Here is a 19,411-nt window from a genome sequence, read left to right on the forward strand (position 1 = left end):
TCTCCCCGCGAATGTGGGTCTCTCGTTCTGTTTACCACTTGAGCTACAGGGCAGAAGCCTCAAGGCTTAGCTTTTTCCTCTGAATGTAAATGCCGTGGACGCTCTGGCCATCAGTGAGAACAGCTTGGTAACTGGCGTTGAGCACAGGCACACGTGGCACAGCATCGTTTAACTGGAGCCTAATTAGACGAAACCCTCAATTAGCTGCGTGTGCCTTCCGCGTCCCTCTCCTGCTTCGCGTCTGGAATGCAGAGCAAACAGCAGCCACGGCGGAGTTAGGAAGTTTGCGAAGTCAGCCAGTGCTCAGACCCCCGTTGGGGGCGGCCGTGTGAGGTCCTTGCCCTGAGAATAACCGTGGAGAGTAAGGCCATTCCGGGGCCCAGAGTCGTTAAAATCCATCTGTATTTTCTAGGCTCTAGTTACCAGGCTGGCAAGGTTATGGAGGTCGGTCTGACGCATCACTTCACCCATATCTCTGTAGGTGGCGGCTGACGGACCCTCTTAGAAGGAACTTCCCTAAGTTTCAAAATCAGGACAAATTATTATTTTAGTCAAATACAGGAGATTTTTGGTGATGCAAGGGTAATTACCACATAGATGGAGAGGGAAGCGCTTTGTTGTTTTTGGAGAGGAGTGTAATTGTGAGGTGTGACGGGTAGAGCTGGGGCTCCTGCTGCCTGGCCCCCCAGCTGCCCGGTGTCCTGGGGCCTGGAGCGTCCCGGAGTGGGGGCTCTTGGTGCCAGAACGGTACCGCTCGGAGCAAACCTGGGGGCAGAGTTGACAGAAGTCTTAGAAGACTCTTTTTAGGCTAAAATACTTTCCAAGGCTTTCCCTCTTCCCTTGTCTTTCTTCAGCGAAGGAGATTTGGGTATTTGATCCCTGCTTCCTTGCCATTCCTAGTCTGTTGCTAATGTGAACCCGAATTGAACTTCTTGTCCCCGATGCTCAGGGGTCCCTCTGGTGAGTGTGGGTGTCCCATTTTTAGTAGAGATTGCTGAGTGTGGTGACTGCCTCCCCGGTCCTTGTGGTGGTGTTTGCTTTACTTACTGGCTGTGCGGGGCCAGTTGTGACCCTGAAATGGGAGCGGGCCGTTCAGGTTATGCCCATGTTCTACTCAGCTGCGGGGGCCCCTCCAGGTGAGCGTGCTGGCCCCCGTGTGGCTCAGCCTGCTGCCCGCCGCCTGCTCTCTGCTTCTGTAGAGGCAGATCCTGGAAAGGGGTTGGGAGGTACCCCAGTGTTATGGCGCCACCGTGGCCTGGGTCCGGAACTGAGGACGAACTCGGCTGCACTCCCCCAGCGGCACGGGGCGTTTCCGGCATCAGCGAAGCCAGGGAGACGCCCCCGAAACTGACCAGCCTCTGAGAACAGCTTAGTGTCTTCGTCAGCCGCCTGGTGGATTCAGGGTTGTGTGGACTGACTCGGCCTCTCCGTGCCGTCAGGGAGCACAGGGATGCGTAGCGGATCTTGCTGTGAGTCCTGTGATGCTGCTGGGGCCTATCGAGGACGGCATTAGAATACGTGTCAGGGACTCTAAGAAACTGATCTTGGTGTCATGAAAACACCTGCAGAGGTCCTTCCAAGGTCTGTGGTGAGCACCAGCTGCGTGCCTGACACACCCCCCCCGGGCCCTTGCCCACAGGAAGCTTACTTTGAGAAGCTGGCACACAAGTGCCGCCTGCTAGTGTGCGGAGGTTAGTTCCGAGGACAGGCAGTCGGCCAGGGAGCCTGGGCGGGCGTTATGGACGCTGAGGGCATGACTGCTGTGGCCGCTCCAGCGGGCTGCGGATGCCGGGCTGAAGACCAGAAGACCGCCGGCGGGTCCTCTCTCGTGACGGTATCTGTCCGGGAGCCCCATCCTCCTGACTGCCGGTGGGGCCTCTCTCGCGGTGGCGTCCGGGAGCCCCGACCTCCTGACCACGTCTGCCTTTTTTTTCCAGCGGCATTTGCCGCCACATGACACGCTGGGCCATTGATCTTTATTGTGGCCGTGGTGGACCGTGCCTGTGCAGCTCTCGGCCAGTGCGTGCTGTGGCGGTCAGGGATCTCTGCCCCACGTGCCTCGGTGCTCGGGAACCGCTTGTCACGGGGCCCGCGACGGTGCCGTGTCACATGGCCCAGCAGGCTAGCAGCCAGAACCTTCTGATCGTGGCTGGAGTCAGGATTGGTCTGCTGCACTCCACGCGCGCCTGCTGGTCTGGAGGCCGACGGCCGCGAGTGCCCGGGCCAGGGCCGCGTGGGGGTCTCAGGCGTAAGGGAAGAGGGGCTGGGAGACGGGATGCGTAGTACACGCATTTAGACATTGTTCCAGATAGTATGGCGACAAAATCTGACCGAGTGAGGCTGATCAGTAGCTGGGTTGCAAAGAGAGCAGACTCACATGTCCAGCATCAGAGTGGAGTCATGTCTGTGCTGAGCAGTGACCGAGTGTGAGGCCCCACGGACACCCACGCTGGCGTTCTGCTGTGTGCGGGGCTTGGGCTCCCTGGGTGTTCGTTGTGGGGCAGAGACTGCGCGTTAACGCCTGCTGTTGCCTCTGTGCTCGCGCCTCCAGGAGAAGTACTGTTACATCTGCCCGGACATAGTCAAGGAGTTTGCCAAGTACGACGTGGACCCCCGCAAGTGGGTCAAGCAGTACACGGGTACTAACGCCATCAGCCAGAAGAAGTTCGCTATAGACGTGGGCTACGAAAGGTTCCTGGGGCCTGAGATTTTCTTCCACCCAGAGGTAAGGGGTTTGCTTCTGGAGCGTGCAGAAGTGGGGTGTACGTGGGGTACTGCCACCTCGTGTGCGTGGAGGCCAGTGTGTGGTGCAGGCCCGTCCCCGAGGAGTGCCGCTCTGTCTGGGGGCCTGCGGCCCATCCCCGAGGGTCGCTGCTCCGTCTGGGTGCCACTGACCTGTCCCTGAGGGGCGCCGCTCTGGGGGGCTGCGGCCCGTCCCCGAGGGGTACTGCTCCATCTGGGCACTGCTGGCGTCTCTCTGAGGGGTGCCACTCTGTCTTGGGTGTTGAGGGCCCATCCCTGAGGGGCGCTGCTCCATGTGGGGTGTCGAGGGCCCATCCCCAAGGGACACCTCTCCGTCTGGGCGGCTGCTTCCCTCTGCCCCTGCACAGACCTCATGGTTACAAAGTCAGTGACTGATTATGCTGTAGGCGGTTGTGAAGAGCAGAGGAGGTAATGGAATGGAAAGCAACCTCGCACTGCTGTGGAAACTAGTTAATCTCAGGGACAGAGTGAAAGTTGCCTCTTTTTAAAAGTGGGGGAACATGTGACCTTTTCCTCTTTCATGAACATCCTTCCTCATCCCAGGTTTTAACCCAGGACAGTCCATCCTGCGGGCGGTTTAAGCTTCTGTCAGGGGACTGGCCTTGCCCGTAGGTCTGTGGTCCTTAAGGATTACACGTGTCCTCAGTTTCATTATTGGTCACGAAGGATTATTAGTTTTGCAGGAGCAGTAACTAGTGAGGCAGCCTTTTAAGGTTTAAATAAAAGGCATTTTATTCGTATCTTGGTCTATTTTCTTGCCTAATTCATTTTATACCCCCTATGTTACAAACCGCTGCCTGTTTTTAGTTGTGTGTGTGCCTGGTGTGTAGGGAGATGGCACAGATGTGTGAGCTCCTGTAACCAGGCACATCGTGCTCATTCACCCCTGCCTTTGACGATGCTGACTCACAGCAGGCACAAAAGTGCCATGTCCGGTGAGCCGCCCAGCATCTGGGTGTCACCCTTTCCCGAGGCTGCCGTACGTTCAGGCCTTCCTTGATTCTAAAACCCGCGTAAAATGCAGTCTAATTGAATCATTTATGCTTTACCTTACGTAAGTTACAGAATTAAATCCACGGCTGTTCATCAGTAGCTTGCTTGTTACCATTTTGATTGTGTCATTTTAAAGCCACCATCATCCCATACGTGGCCCTCCCCCATCTTCTAGCCCCCCGCAGTGATCTTGCGTTGACTCTGTTTTTTGTTTTTCGGTTATATCTTGACTGCCTTTTTCATACCATGAATATCCGTAAGTGTTCCTGTGTGCTCATTACGTGTCGCACACTCATGCATATAATTCTGTGGCCTCTTATCAGCACGACACACCGTGCGTTCCTAACGCAGAGCTGGTCTCTGCATTCACCTTGATCCCTTTCCTTCCCTAAACCCACACGTCTCATCTCTTAAGGGGGCAGATGCCATTGTCACTACACACAGTCACGTGGGATTCATTTGACACCTCGAACATTCCAAAGTGAAGTTTTTAAAGGAATGGTGAATTCTGTATTTGTTAAAGTTACTTTTTTAGAAGAGTATTTCTTTTGGCCTACTAAGAGGAATGTGTAATGTTTCTTTTATATTTATATAAAATCCAGTTTGCCAACCCCGACTTCATGGAGTCCATCTCGGACGTCGTGGATGAAGTGATACAGAGCTGCCCCATCGATGTGCGACGCCCGCTGTACAAGGTAAGAGCCGCTGGGGTAAGGTGCTCTGCCTTCGCCTCAGCAGGCTCTCCAGTGCCAGTCGTGTCATAGGCTTTGCCCGTGGCCGGTGTGACAGTAAAATTGTTTCCTTAGAGTGGGGATGACTTAAATATTGGGAAATACAACTCATTAACCAGAAAGATTTAGTGTAAATATTCTAGTATCTTCTTACCTGGCAAGCTGTATTAAATTGGACCGTCTTAACCATATGTACTGACTGGAAGAAACAGAAGAAGAACAGAAGAAAAAAGTGATTCTTCCTCTTTTTCGTGAATTCAAGTGTTCTTCTTTTGTGCATATTTAGGTTTGGTGTCAAATGAAGTGTTGCCAGGAGAAGTTAGAGCCTGAGATGAAACAGTCATAGAGAAAATGCTCATGTAGTATTTTCTTCGAAATTCTGTTTACAGTGAATTTTGAAATTTGAAGTGAGAAAAAGCTAGCCCATGTAATTACAGGATAAGAAAACATTGCTGACAGCCACTGACTGGGAGCAGAAAGTGGTGGTCAGGTGGCCTTCAGTGTTAACTAGCTTCTGCCTGAGTGTGTCACCCGATCAGCTGTCAGCCTAACGCCTCATCCTGCCTTCCTCAGACTCCACCACTGCACTGAGAGAGGAGGGAATCAGGCTCATCACTGCATGTGGGAAGGAGGGAATCAGGCTCACCACTGCCCTGAGAGTGGAGGGAATCAGGGTTATCTGAGAGGGCTCATTACTAACTTTTCTTTCATCTGTACAGTGGGATTCTCCAGTCTTTAAGGAGAGTGAGGTAAATCATTGTCAATTCAAACAAAAAGATGTCGACCGTGTGTATTGTTCCGTGAAAAAGGAAGTTATAAAATTTACACGTAGTATTAAGTCATGTAAAATAGTTTACAGTTGCATATAACAAAAGGATTTAAATGAATGTGGCTAGGGATTGCTTTTACTTTCTACTTTTTGTGTTTTAAAATTACTAGAAATTTTATAGTTAATAAATTTTTTTTTAAGTTTATTTATTTTGAGAAAGAGTGTATAAGTGGAGGAGGGGCAGAGAGAGGGAATCCCAAGCAGGCTCCGTGCTGTTAGTGCAGAGTCTGATGCGGGGCTCGAACTCATGAACCGTGAGATTATGACGTGAACCAAAGTTGGTCACTTAACTGACTGAGTCACCCAGGTGGCCCCACAAACGTTATTTTTATTATTTGCAAAAATTCACTATAGAAACAACTTTTTGTGGGTGAAAACAAATTATAATTCTATTTTTTTTTTTTTTTAATGTTTTATTTCTAGGAGAGAGAGAGAGAGAGACAGCGTGAGCAGGGAAGGGTCAAAGAGAGGGAGTGACAGACTCTGAAACAGGCTCCAGGCTCTGAGCTGGCAGTCAGCACAGAGCCCGACGCGAGGCTCGAACCCACGAACCACGAGATCATGACCTAAGCGAAAGTCGGACGCTTAACCGACTAAGCCACCCAAGTGCCCCATTATAATTCTATTTTTATTTGTTGCATTTTGTTAACACCTTTCTCCTTTGGTAAAGTGTGCAAGTAAAGGGAAACTGAAGACAGACGGGAGTATTGAGGCTTCATCTTTTTATTGTTGAAATAGCACACGTGCTGTCCCCACTTGTGACTCTCCCCTCACACCAGCTGTGTCTTCTCGCCCTGAAAGTGAGGAGCAGGGTCCCCTCTTTAGTCTTTGTTGCATCGTAATGGAACTGAACCGTGCAGAGGTTCCGATTGCTCACGATAGGGGGCGACATTTTCCTCCGGACGGTGTAGTTCACATTTGGTGCGTTGATAGGATTCTCGAAGAAGAAACGGGCTCTGGAGAGTGTGGACTGAGCCCCAGATGTGGGGGGGAGGCCAAGCGAGAGGTACTTGGGGGAGGTGGAGCAGATCGGTCTCAGGCTCTTCGTTCCTGCTGCATGTGTCTTTCCCCAGGACAGGCTCCTTAACCTCCGGGATTTGAACCGGTGAGGTTGGGCAGGGGTGACCGTGTCTGGTGCTCAGAAAAGATGAGATGGTCTTTCCACATTCACCTGTCCAGGGTCACCTGAAGGAGTCGGCCTCGGCTCTTCCCTTGTAGGGCGCCTGGCCCTCCCTTCCGACCAGTGATGGCACTGGGATGCCAGTTCCAGGCGTGGGAGTTGTAAGTTGCCAACAACGGAGCCATCAGGGGAGGGGGGTTAGACGCGGGAGGAGGAGGGAGGATGGGTGTGGGGGGCTGGGAAGGAGAGGGTCTGCAGAGGTGGCTCGGGTCTCCGTTCTTGCCTCCTCACCACTAGGAGATCTAGCCTCCAATTCTGTCCGCTTTCTAGACGCTTCCAGGTGTCTTCCCTGTAGCCATCAGAGTAGCTACACGTGCGAGGCCCTGCTTATGTTTTGTCTCCTAAATTGAGTGTCACCAGCAGGCACAGGTTGGTCGGGCGTGGTGACAAGGAGCGAGTGAGAGGAGATGCTGGCTAGTTCCATGGCTTCAGGGTCCTCTGGTGGGGGAGGCTGTGGGGAGAGGCTGCCTTGGTGCTGGTGGCCGTGCACACCTCTCCCTGGGCCACAGGCTGCTGGAGGTGAGTGCTGGGCCTGGTGTCGGCGGGTGGGCAGGTGACTGGATGTGGAGGCCGGGATGCAGTGCAGCTCAGGGAGGGTCAGGACCTGGAGGGGCCGAGAGAGAGAGAATCCCAGGCAGGCTCCGAGCTGTCAGCACAGAGCCCGACGCGGGGCTCGAACTCATAAACCGTGAGATCATGTCCTGAGCCGAAGTCGGACGCCTAAGGGACTGAGCCACCCAGGCGCCCCTCCCAACATAGTTCTAAAGTCTCAGATTTGTATCAACGCTGTATCGGGAAGTTGGAGAAAGTGATTGAGCTTCTAAATGTGATCTTTTTAAATGATAGGAAATCTCAGATTTCTCCAGGTGCCCCTGACCTTGTTCAGAAACAACCTGGCACGTCTCCATCTCTGAACAGGTTTCTCTTAAAGAAACCATGTTATTTGCAGACTTTGGATGGTCATCTGATAGACAGCGGCAGCTTCTTCGTGGGAGGCTGATGTGTGTTGAGAGCTGGGTCAAGCGTGTTCCTCACGGCTGTGCCCTGGGGCGGCTGTGCTCTGTCCCCATTCCGCAGGCGGACCCGAGGCGGCCGCGGGCCCCAGGCAGCCCCGCTGTGCCCGGGGAGGCCTGTCACGCACAGGGTCTTGGTCTTTCCCTCCTCACACGCGTGTGTTGGGGACGACGACATCCTCCTTTACAGATGAGGAGACTGAGCTCTGAGAGGAGTTGGGGCGCGCGCGGTCACCTAGCTGCTAGGCGGTGCGGTTGGGCTTTGAGTCCCGGCCGTGTCCCACATCTTTGAAAACTCCGGTGTGTTTCACCACGTGACCCTGAAAACTGTGTAAAATATGGAAGCAGGACGATTCTCCAGAGAGGGAAGCCGTGTCCCCAACCGCATCACGCCACCCTTCGGATAGGCGTTCGTCCCCTGTGGTTTTGGGAAGGGTTAGCTCGGCCGTGCTGATCAGGTCTGTGCTGAGGCCGTCCTGCGCTCCCTCAGCCACATGAGTTTCCTGTGGCCTCTGCTGTGTCATCGCGGCCTCACAGGTGGCTTAGGATTCAGGTGGGGTTGAGGGGGGAGGCCCTGTGCCCTGTGGGGAAAAGAGGGACACACATGGGACCGCGTGCCCTGGTCGCCTTTGTAAGATCTCAGGACGACTAGAATATGTCACTGGAAAACTTAACCCCGCATCTCTGCCCGCCCAGGGGACACATCCGTGTGGGGTGGCAGGCCACGGGCAGCCTGGGGACGCGGCCAGCTGGACTGCCAGGCGCTGGGGCGGGCAGGACGTGAGGCTCCGTGGGCACCGGCACCTCTGCCGCGGCCAACACGAAAGGGACTTGCTTCTGGAACACGGGGCTTGATGGGCACGTTGCAGCTCGGGGTGGAGGCCTGGGGGGCCTGCGGGCACCGCTGTGGCAGTGCTGCCCCTCACGGGGACTCTCTGCGAAGGGCCAGACAGGAAATACTTGTGGCTTTTCGGGCCATTCGGTCTGTGTTGCGTTTCCTCAGTTTTGCCCAGGCAGCTGTAGGCGATGCGAGCGGAGCGGCCGGAGGTGCTGTGTCCTGGGAGCCGGGCCCATCGCAGGGGTGAGCGGGCCGGGCCCATTGCAGGGGTGAGCCAGCCGGGAGCCCGGCCCCGACGGCGTCCCGCTGGGCCTCCTGGGCTGTGTGCTTGCTCCCCGGCGGCCGCTGCTGCCCCAGGAAGCTTGCTGTTCGGTTCCTTCCACTTCCCGGCTGCCCAGCTGGCACTGGCTGCCTCGGTTTCCTCAGCTGCCACCCCTTGTGGGGCCGTGAAGGGCTGTCCTGGGGCTTTGGGTTCAGATTTCACCCTGTTCTCTGGGTCCTGCTTTCCTGCCCCTCCTCCTCGTAAGCGTGGCCATGGCCTTGCCGTGGACAGGGCCTGCCAGCCCGGCTTCCGTGTTCGGGAAGCATGCACCCGTGTGGGCGTGTAGGGTTATGAACACGATCCTGAAGTCTCTTTCAGTCGGAAGATGCGCTACGAAGACCTGAGCGGAGCACCAGCGGCCTCGCTCCGGGGAGCGGCCGGGTCAGTGTCGGGGCCGCGCGCGTCCCTCCTCTGTCCCTCCTGCCGCCCGGCTGGGGGCTCGCCGCGGCCCCTGCACCCGCCCCGGCCCCAGCAGCGCGGGGAGACCCGTACGGGAGCAGGACATGTGGTCCGGACCACGGAAGTCAGGGCTGGGCAGGAGGTGGCCCGCGTGCGGGCCCTGGAGGACTAGCCGGGGGGAGGGGGCTGCCCTCCAGGGTGCAGGCGCTGGGTTCCCTGCCTCGTGGCCGCCGCGCGCCGTCCCTGAAGACGCCTCAGCCTCATGCGGGCGGCTGTGGGACCCTGGATTCCCGGCGGGACTCTGTGTGCCCTGAGGGTCTGCCCTCGGCTTCAGGGGACGCTGTCCTCCCCTCGCCCAGCTTGCCCCCTGCACTGCCGTCCAGACCAGCTGGGCCAGGACGCCCGCTGTGTACCAACCCGGCCTCCGTCTCCACTGGCGGCCTCCGGGGAGGAGGAGAGCGGGAAGAGGCGCTTTAGGCTCTGTCGGAAACACTGAGGCGGTGCTGGCCTTGCGTTAGCCCCTTGCTCAGGCCGGTGGACAAGAAAGCAGAGACGGTGGAAGAATGAGAATAATGGGTGGCTTCAGCAATTTACAGTCTTTAAAAAAACTAAGCGGGTGCCTGGGTGGCTTAGTCAGTTAAGCGTCCGACTTTCACTTAGGTTATGATCTCGCGGTTCGTGGGTTCGGGCCCCACGTCGGGCTCTGTGCTGACTGCCAGCTCAGAGCCTGGAGCCTGTTTCAGTCTGTGACTCCCTCTCTCTCTGACCCTCCCCTGCTCACGCTCTCTCTCTCTCTCTTTCTCCTAGAAATAAATAAAACAAAAACAAAACAAAACAAAAAACTAAACAGCTTTTAGACGAAGGTGGTAGTCATCTAATTTTTTATTTCATTCTGGCCCGTAGATTAGAAGGGTAGGTATTTACGTGCCTCCCTTCTCCGTTCAGCTGCTACATCATGGAGGCGGAGGCTGGAGGGGCGCTCGAGTGAGGCCCAGTCCCCCTGGTCCTGTGATTTCCCCAAAGGCCAAGTCGTTACGAGGAGCAGGTGCTTCTGGAAACAAGTTTTCATCCGTGGCCGCTGTGGTCAGCACCTCCAGGGCATTACAGGAGACGCGTGCCTGGGCCCCACCCCCAGCCTGGGCATCTGGATTCTAAAAGCTTCCCAGACGATTCTAATGCTCGGCTAAATTGAGAACCACTGTTCTCTTCTGGAGTAGTCGGTGTTTTGTAACTTTCATGCTTCACTCGAGGGCAAAGCCAATTTGAGTTGCTTTGTAGAGCAACTAAATGTCTTGCGCTTCCGAGTTCTGTGTGTCTGGTGTCCGGGCGCCCACTCACAACCACCCCACGGTCGTTCAGCCAGCGGATGCGGGTGTGGATGGGAGCTGGCTCGTGTCTTCCCGAGCTTCCAAAGGCTGCAGGAATACGGAAGCGATTCCGAGGGGACCACTACAGGCTAAAGGCCATTAAAGTGAGTCGTGCAGATTATAGTGATTGAGAGATGGGCAGATTGCATTTGATGACGGGATCATGAAAGGCTTCAGAAGGCAGTGGTTGAGCCGTCTGAGGGTTTGGCCTGTGGAGATGGGGGGGTGGGTTTCACAGGGAGCAGCGGGAGAGCAGGGCAGGCATTTCAGAAATCTGTTTTGTGGGGCGCTGGGCGGCTCAGTCGGTGAGGCGTCTGACTTCGGCTCAAGTCATGATCTCACGGTCTGTGAGTTTGAGCCCCGTGTCGGGCTTTGCACTGATGGTGTGGAGTCTGCTTGGGATTCTCTTTCTCCCTCTTTCTCTATCCCATACACATGCACGCGTGAGCCTGTGCGCTCGCCTGCTCTTTCTCTCTCTCAAAAGAAATAAACTTAAAAAAAGGAAATCTGTTTTGGGTGGATTCTAAGGTGATGCTGAGGGAAGTCAGAAACAAGTGACAAAGTACTGGTAAACGTGCGTTAGCGGTGGGTTGGGGGTTGTCCGGTCTTATGCTTGTCAAGCAGGTGTGAGTACATCTTGAAACAGTTCAGGGAGTGAGTTTTCTGTAACAAACTGACTTGGGTATATGTATTTTTAATTATGTTGATGCCTTTTAATCAGAGAGGCATGTTGTGGAGTAAATGAATTATATTTATTATGTTCATTCTCCATGTTGAATCCGGTCAGATATCTTTAGTATTTGAGAGAGAGAAAAATACATATTTTAAGGTATTATTTTTTTCCAACCCTTTTTAAAGTAGGCCTTTTATCCCAATGAAATCCTGATTCAAGGCTGACATGTGGACACACACGAGGCAGCTGCTGTGTTTGGGGCAGGGTGGCTGGCAGAGAAGGTTCCAGAGCTCTGCTGGTTCAGTCCTGACTTATGCCTCTATCCCCCGTAATGCTCAGCGGTGTCTCCTGCAGACGTGTCCGGAAAAGCACGGTTCTGGTGTCGCTGGGGAGGGACAGCGACGCCCACCCCTGGACTCTCAGTAGCTCACTGCAGCCGGAGGGGGGAGGGCAGGGCAACGCTGAGTGAATGCTCACTGGGCTTCGCCCAGGCCAGGCCTCACCGTGGGCACTGGCGACACGGACCCCATTACGGGTGCAGTGAGCGGTGCAGGCACAGGGGGCGCTCCCTCCGACAGGGTGCGAGGGTGGCTCCGGGGGTCACATCTGAGCCCGTGTTCTCGGCGCACTTTTCTGCGACGGTGGACACGTCTGTGTGTGTGCCATTTGGTGCAGTTGCAGCTGGTGTAGTGGCTGCTGAGCCCTTGAACATGATGAGGAGCAGCGTTTAGGATCTGTTTACCTAAAACGTAATCATAAACGGCGCATGTGGCTAATGGCTGCGCAGACCTGCTCTGTGTCCTAAAGGCCGGAACAGCTTCCTGGTCAGCGGGCTGGGAAAGGTATTCCGGTTGGCGGAAGTAGTCTGTTCGTGGGGCCAGGGGAGAAGGACGGCAGAGCATTTGCGGGTCTGCAAGGCCTTCTGCATCCGGACCTGACACTGGAGGGTGGGGGCCGTGCGCACGGGGCCCGCAAGAGGGGGCGCTGTGGGCGGCTGTGGACCTAACCGGGTTCAGGGGTGGTGTGGTGGGTCTGCCCGGAGGGGGGGGCCCTGTGTGGAGTTAGTTTCTCCTAAGGGCATTGAGGGTTTTATGAGGGAGGTGACACAGGCCGGTTCAGGTTTTAGAAGTGCTTGAGTGACACCTGAAGGAATGACTGGGGCCAGGAAGGCTGCGGGCCGGGTAGGAGGGGCTGGGGAAGTGGTGACGGGAACGGGAGAGGCTGGGTTGCGGGGAGAGAGGAGACGGGCTCTGCAGTGTCCGATGATGTTCTGCTAAGGCGGAAAGAGGTCCCGGTTTCTTGCACATCTGGGACGATGGGGATGTCATTACCAGGGTAGGAAATGCAGGAAGCGGGGCCCATTGAGGAGTCACAAGCAGTTCCAGCTTCCAGTGACTCGGGGTTGGACCGTGGGCTGTGGAGGATCAAGAAGATCTGAGAGTTTCGAGAACCATCAGTGTGGCTGCCACCAAGGGAGCGTGTCAGGTGACAAGACAGGAAGACGGAGTCGAGCCCACAGGAAGATCAGACTGTGAGAGGGGGCAGAGAAGGGGGCCAATGAGGCCATCATTCAGGGTCTCCTGAGGGACCGTCAATAGGCTATACCCCCCTCTATATCTGTATGTCTGTATCTGTATGTATATGTCTGTCTGGATCTATACCTATCTATTGATCTGTACCTGTCTATAAATATCTATGTGCACATATATCTATGTTTATATCTATGTTTATATCTATATTTATATCTATATGTCTGTATTTATATATCTAAATCTGCATGTATGTATCTACATACATCTATAGCTATATATCTGTTTATATATATTTACATATATATCTCTGTATATATCTATATGTTTCTATATTTCTATATGTCTAAATTTCTATCTCTGTATCTCTATATCTCTGTTTATATATCTATCTTTATGTCTATATATACATCTATCTCTATATTTGTATATAATCTGTATATCTGTTTTTTTATATTTCATCTCTATGTTTATTTGTCTATATCTTTATATGTCATGTATATCTCTATATCTCATTTCTATATCCCTATCTCTTTATGTCTATATCTCTATGTCTATAGCTAGTCATCTATCTAATCTTGCTCTAATTCTCTGTAAGATTTAGTGTAAAGAATTGGCCTGCTATCAGATGGGCATGTCCAGAATCCGCAGGGCAGGCCAGCAGGTGGGAAGCCCAGCCAGGAGCTGACCCCGCAGCCTCAGACAGCGTTCCGTCCGCTCCGGCAGCCCTCAGCATTTGCTCTTCAGGCTGGTCGTCATCTGTGTGATGGAGGCCCGTGCACGTTCTCGAGGGCACTTGTCAGGTTAACCGTGTCTGTGAAATACCTTCACAGCAACACTAGGCTAATGCTGACTAAATCACTGGTGCTGTAGCAAGGCCAGGCTGACCATAAAGTTCACCATCACAGCAGCTTAGAGAGAGGTGAAGAAAGAAGGAAAACTCTGGGGGCACCTGGGTGGCTCAGCTGGTTAGAGCTCAGGTCATGATCTCACGGTTGGTGGGACCGAGCCCCATGTCAGGCTGTGTGCTGACAGTGTGGAGCCTGCTGGGGAGTCTGTCTGTCTGTCTGTCTGTCTCTCTCAAAAAAAAGAAAATTGTGGAAGGCAAGGGAAGACAGCTGTCATCAGCCTTGTCAGGTGACGCCGGTGAAGGTGGAGAGGTGGCCGTCGGGCTCTCTCTTGGAGAAGAGGCTGGGAGGAGTTTGGCAGAGGCCAGATGACAGCACTTGCCGGGAAAAGAGGGGTCATGAGGGAGAGAGGATGTGTAGACACTCTTGGGAGACATTTGTCATTAGCTGTTTCGTCCCCCAGATCAGGCAGCCAACCCCGGGGAGTCACTTGGATTTTCTTGAAGACACGAGTGGGGTGGGGGGTATCCTGCAGCCCACGCTTCAGAAACAGGCTTGGTCAGACTTTGCCGGGATTGCAGTCTCTGGGTTTCGTCTGAGTCAAGGAGCTCTTGTTCCTGAAGAGGGCCAGCCTTTCAGGAGTACAGTGTAGGGGACGTTCCCAGGAGCTTCTGACGGAGTTGTGTTACCTGCGGTGAGTGGCCGGGCGGAGACTCCCCTGGGAGCGTTTTACTTTGTGCTGCAGGAAACCCAGCGAAACGGGGAAGTGGGTGAGAGTTACACGGGATGGTGGGTAGGTGGCAGTGTATGCCTGTCGAACGGGGCTAAAATGAGAATAGAGTTTCTAGCACAGAATCTGCCTAGCAGTACAGGAACGGGACTTTTTGTCACTGTTTTGTTGTTTTTTAATATATTTTGTTATGTTTTTAAAATGTTTTCTTTCTTTTTTTTTTTTAAATGTTTTATTTATTTCTAGGAGAGAGAGAGAGAGACAGCGTGAGCAGGGGAAGGTCAGAGAGAGAGGGAGTCACAGACTGAAACATGCTCCAGGCTTTGAGCTGGCAGTCAGCACAGAGCCCGACGCGGGGCTCGAACCCACGAACCGCGAGATCATGACCTAAGCGAAAGTTGGACGCTTATCCGACTAAGCCACCCAGGCGCCCCTTAAATGTTTTATTTATTTCTGAGAGAGAGACAGACAGCGTGAGCAGGGAAGAGTCAGAGAGGGAGGGAGATACAGAATCCGAAGCAGGCTCCAGGCTCTGAGCTAGCTGTCAGCACAGAGCCCATGAACCGTGAGATCATGACCTGAGCCTAAGTCAGACACTTAACCGACTGAGCCACCCAGGCGCCCCTATTTTGTTATTTTTTAACATTCATTTTTGACAGCGTGAGCGGGGAAGGGGCAGAGAGAGAGGGAGGCTCTGAGCTGTCAGCACAGAGCCCGAAGTGGGGCTCTAACCCACCAACCATGAGATCATGACCTGAGCTGAAGTCAGACGCTTAACTGATGGAGCCACCCAGGCGCCCCATGATTCTGTCATTGTTGATGCCATATTAGGTGTTAATTGCAGGAACTTGCTGGTGATACACACCTTAGTCCTGTATTTCTGACCGAGGCCTCAGGTGGCTGCCCGGTTACGTGTGGTGTTATAATGGCCCGAGCTGCAGAGGTCTTTCCCAGCGAAGGGTCTTTCCCTGTGAAGACAGGGCCTTTCTGTTTGTGGAGGTATTGCATAATGGAGACTTTCATTTGACGTCATGAAACAAACATTTGTGCGGCCATGTAAAGCATTAGTATGATTGCTGAGGGCTCCTGAAAAGCCCAGGCCCCACGGTGAGCTGAAGAAACGATCGTGCTGTCACGCTGAGGGAGAGGCGTGCTGTGCAGATGGGCCTTGCGGCCGTTTAGCAAGCCATGGGCCTGCGTCGTAAATGCGACTTCAGTCTAGAAAGTTTAGACTTTGTGGATGAGCAGAGATGATTATTTCCGACTTAACATGCATTTAGAAAGTTTGAGAAATACCAAAATCTTTGATAGAGAAAACAGAAACCACTTCTCTGTATTCATTGCCTATTACTTTGACTGCTTTTCGTTTTCATGTCTTTGAAATATACACAAAAACATTATCGTTACAATTTTTTTTTGAGAGAGAGAGAGAGCACACATGAGTGAGAGGGAGGCAGAGAGAGAAGGAGAGAGAGAATCCCAAGCCCAGAGGTGGGGCTCAGTCCCAAAACCACGAGATCATGACCTGAGCTGAAATCAAGAGTCCGACACTCAGTGAGCCACCGGGCACTCCTAACAACATTTTAATGTGCTCTAATGCTCCCTCCTTTGTCAGTGTCCAGCTCTTCTCTTACATTAAGCTTTTGATATTTTTGTGGCTTAGCTCAAGATCTCTTTCTTCCCAGGAAGTAATCTGACAGTCTGGGCAGAGTGTTGCTGGTGACGCTTCCTGGGCAGGCCAGCTCGGGTGGGAGGGGAGCAGGTGCTGCCTGGCGGCAGCGCCCCCTGTGACCCCAGGTCTGGGACCGCGCCTGCATTTCCGGTTGAAATCTCGCGTGGGCCCGCAGGAGGCCCCGACTGGGGAGGTGTCCCCAGAGGAGAGCCGAGCGCCAGGGCTCTGACCCAGGACCCTGACCGACGGTCCCCGTTCTCTGCGATGAGGACCCAGTGGGCCAGTTTTTCCATTAAACTGCGTTCAAAATGAATCACGCTGAATGTTGGCTCTTGTGTGAAGTTTCACGCTCCTGCGTGTAGCTCCAGAGGCAAACTGCCAGGGTCACCATTTGCCTGCGCTGCTTAGGAGCCGCATGGCTGTATGGTGGTTATTTCCTCTCTGAGCCTCTGCTTGCTCCGGGGCGGGGTGGGCACAGTTAGCATGCCCGTCTCATGGAGAGAGCGCAGTACTTGGTACACAGTTAGTACTGAGTTACTATTACTACTTTATCATGTTCTGTGACTCCAGGAGTTTGGAGTCAGATCTGCACCTTACTAGCTGCAGTTTACCTGCTGACTTGGATCCGTAAAACAGGGTAGATAATGGATAAAATAATATCTGCTTCATAATGTTGTGAGGTTTACCCGGGTCTGGTCATAGTGCAGCGTGGTGACCTGCTGAGCACGTTAGCGTCCTTCCCGTTCGTAGCGGGACAGACGGGAATCTGAAGTGATACAATACCAGTGTCCCTGTGGCTCAAAGGAAATGCTGCACTTTTGTTTCATTCCAATAAAGTCATGTGAAATATGCATTTTTCTACTTAATCAGTTCAGTTTTGAGGACAGGGAGGAATTCTGTGATTTAGTAAATCAGATTTGATAGGACCTGTAGCAGATTCGTGCATTTTGAGTCTGTCTTCTCTGCCTTAACAAAGACTGTGCGCTGTGGAAGTACAGGGGGGAGAGATTTCCCCTCGGCTGAAGCCGATTCCGTGAGAGTCCGGGGCAGCTCAGAGCCTGTAGCTGGAGGGGCGGTGGTTGAGGCGAGGGGCCGCTCTGAGCGGAGACCCTCAGGCAGGGGTGAGCCGGGTGTTGGTTGAGCAGTACTTCCCGGCAGCTGCTGTGTGCTGGCCACAGNGAACGGGGACCCTGGCCCTTCCCCTCTGTGTCTGGCCGCTGCCTTCCGTACTGTCTATCCTCCTAAGACCCCACACTAGGTGCCTGCGGCCACACTGGGTCCTCTTCCGTCTGCATGGCCTCCAGGCCCCCCGAGCGAGCGCCCCGTCTTGCCCTGCAAACCTGTTCCGCCATAGTTAGTGGCAGCTCCACCCTTTCCGTTAGTTTTTAGGCCAGAAACTTTGGAAATCGGCTTCTTGATTCCTGTTCTCTCGTGCCGCACATTAACCCTGTCATCAGGTTCTGTTGGGTTTGTCCTCAAAACGCTCGTGCAAGCGTCTCTCACCGCCACGTCTGCTGCTGCCCGCTTCCAGCCACTGTCCTTTCTTGCCGGAGCTCTGGTCTCCCTCTGAGCTCCGTGTCAGCGCAGTGGCCTGACCCTGCGAGAAGAACCCTCCAGGGCCTTCCCCGCGCACTCGGGGTCCACGCTGGCCCTGGAAGGGCCCCACGGCCCCGCGTGACCTGGCCCATCAGTTGAGGAGCCTGCCTCACGGCCTCCTGTCTGCCTTGCCTCACTCCGGACTCCGCCTGCCCGTCCGTGCGGTTTCACAGACGCCAAGCACGCTTCTGCCACCGGGCCTGTGCACCTGCTGCCCTCTCTGCCTGGGAGGGTCTCCCAGGTGTCTGCCTGACTCACCTCCTGGTGCCTTCAAGTCCTTACGTGAATGGCCTCTTGTAACGAGACTTCTGAGCAGCCTGCAGAAAGTCCCGGCTCCACCCTGCCCCGTGAGCCCCAAGTCGCACTTCTTGCCTTCGAGTGTCCCGCACAGCACCTACCTCTGCTGCGCCTGTTACTTTACTCCGTGTTATGGCCGGTGGCTTCTCCGTTTTGACCTGTTAGGTTTGGCACTGACCACGCTGGGCTCTCAGCAAACGCTGCTGGGTGAAGGCACAAGAGTGCGTGGAGCTCGGGGAGCTCAGAGGAGGGAAGGGGGTGCCGCTGGCCCCGGAGGGAGGAGGAGCGCTGGAGTCCCGCACCGGCCCCGCCACGTGGAGACCGGGAAGGTCACGGAGCTGCAGGGCGACACCGAGTGAGAGCAGGAGGGCCTTGGATGCGCTCCCAAGGAGTTGGGCTTAAGTAAGACCAAATCTAGAATCTTCGTGAAAAAAGCACTTAGAAAGGTAGGCTCAGTGTGTTTAGCTGTTAAGATAAACATTAAGTTCAAAATCGTATTTTAAGAGGTCCCGTCAACTGCTTTACAGACAGCGAGAGCAGTGGTGCACACTGTTGAGTTCGTAACTGTGAAAACATAATTAGGGCACGTTAAGGTGCTTTCTCTGCTGGGTTCTCTGCTGTGAGCCTTCTGTCCACACTCGTGTGTTATGAGAATCGTCTTCGTGGCTCTGTTTCCTTTCTGCAAGTGAGGGGTTGGTCTTAGGATATTAAATGTTACTGTTTTCGGTGCCCTTAGAAGAACGTCTCCTTACTCTTGCAGGCGGGAATTGGTTAAATCCTTGAGGTGAACGTTGGTGTTTCTGAGGTGCAGAAGCGTTGTAATGGGCGCTGTCGCGTCACTTTGAAATGAGATAGAAAGAATATATTTATTGGTCATTTCACCGATTTCTCTTTTTCTGTTTTCCTCTCGCTCTGAAAGTGAAAGAAGCATTAAAGCAAACAGACGATGCCTGTAAGCGAGACACGAATGTCAGGATGGCTCTCTGGGCGCTCACTTGGGTTGAAGATCTAAGTTTGGGTGACACTGTACGCTCTCGTAACGCCCGTCAGGAGGCCCGTCCTGTCTGCTCCCGGCCGGCCCCCTGTCACCCCCGCCCCCCACCTGTCATCAGGAGCCCCGCCCGACAGGTGTCCCAGAGCAGAGTGGGTGGTTCGTCAGTAAGAAGGACGTGTGTCACACGGAGGGGCGGTGTATGGGGGGCCCGGCCGAGGGCCGAGGACGGGCCTTGTCCTGGCTCCTCGTGGCTCCGCGTGGCTTCTCGTGTGACTACTCTGTGGCGTCTTCAGCACAGGTGCGGCTGGAGGGGCAGACGGCCCAGGGGCTGCTGGTGAGGCGAGCTCGGCTTCTCTCTCTGTAGAAAAGAACTTTCCATTCCAGTTGTGCCTGGGGCGAGGGGAAGGGTATATTTTTGTGGTTGAATGTTGAGAAAATTTTTCCTGCATTAAGGAAATACTGAAGTTTTGGTTTCCTGTTTGTAATGTACAGCCTGCTTGGTGACTGTAAGAATTTGTTAGCTCCTGAGGGGCTTGAAAAGGGGTCGGGCCCTCTGGTTCCTGCCGCCCGGGGTGCAGTGGTTTTTCCGCCGCCGTTTGTCCTCTGCTGTGAGGAGACGCTGTCGGTGGGCCTTGGT

General features: G+C 54.2%; 1 protein-coding gene across 1 annotated transcript in view; it reads left to right on the plus strand.

Annotated features, from left to right (window-relative positions):
* ACTR3B (actin related protein 3B) overlaps positions 1-19,411 on the plus strand; it is a 58,174-nt gene that overhangs the window by 15,119 nt on the left and 23,644 nt on the right. The window contains exons 6-7 of the mRNA XM_077761641.1: positions 2,552-2,725; positions 4,359-4,451. Coding sequence (XP_077617767.1) covers positions 2,552-2,725; positions 4,359-4,451 — 267 coding nt within the window. The remainder of the gene's footprint in view (positions 1-2,551; positions 2,726-4,358; positions 4,452-19,411) is intronic.

This window comes from Crocuta crocuta, unplaced genomic scaffold (genome assembly GCF_008692635.1).
Source record: "Crocuta crocuta isolate KB4526 unplaced genomic scaffold, BGI_CrCroc_1.0 scaffold408, whole genome shotgun sequence".
In the NCBI taxonomy this organism is placed as follows: domain Eukaryota; kingdom Metazoa; phylum Chordata; class Mammalia; order Carnivora; family Hyaenidae; genus Crocuta; species Crocuta crocuta.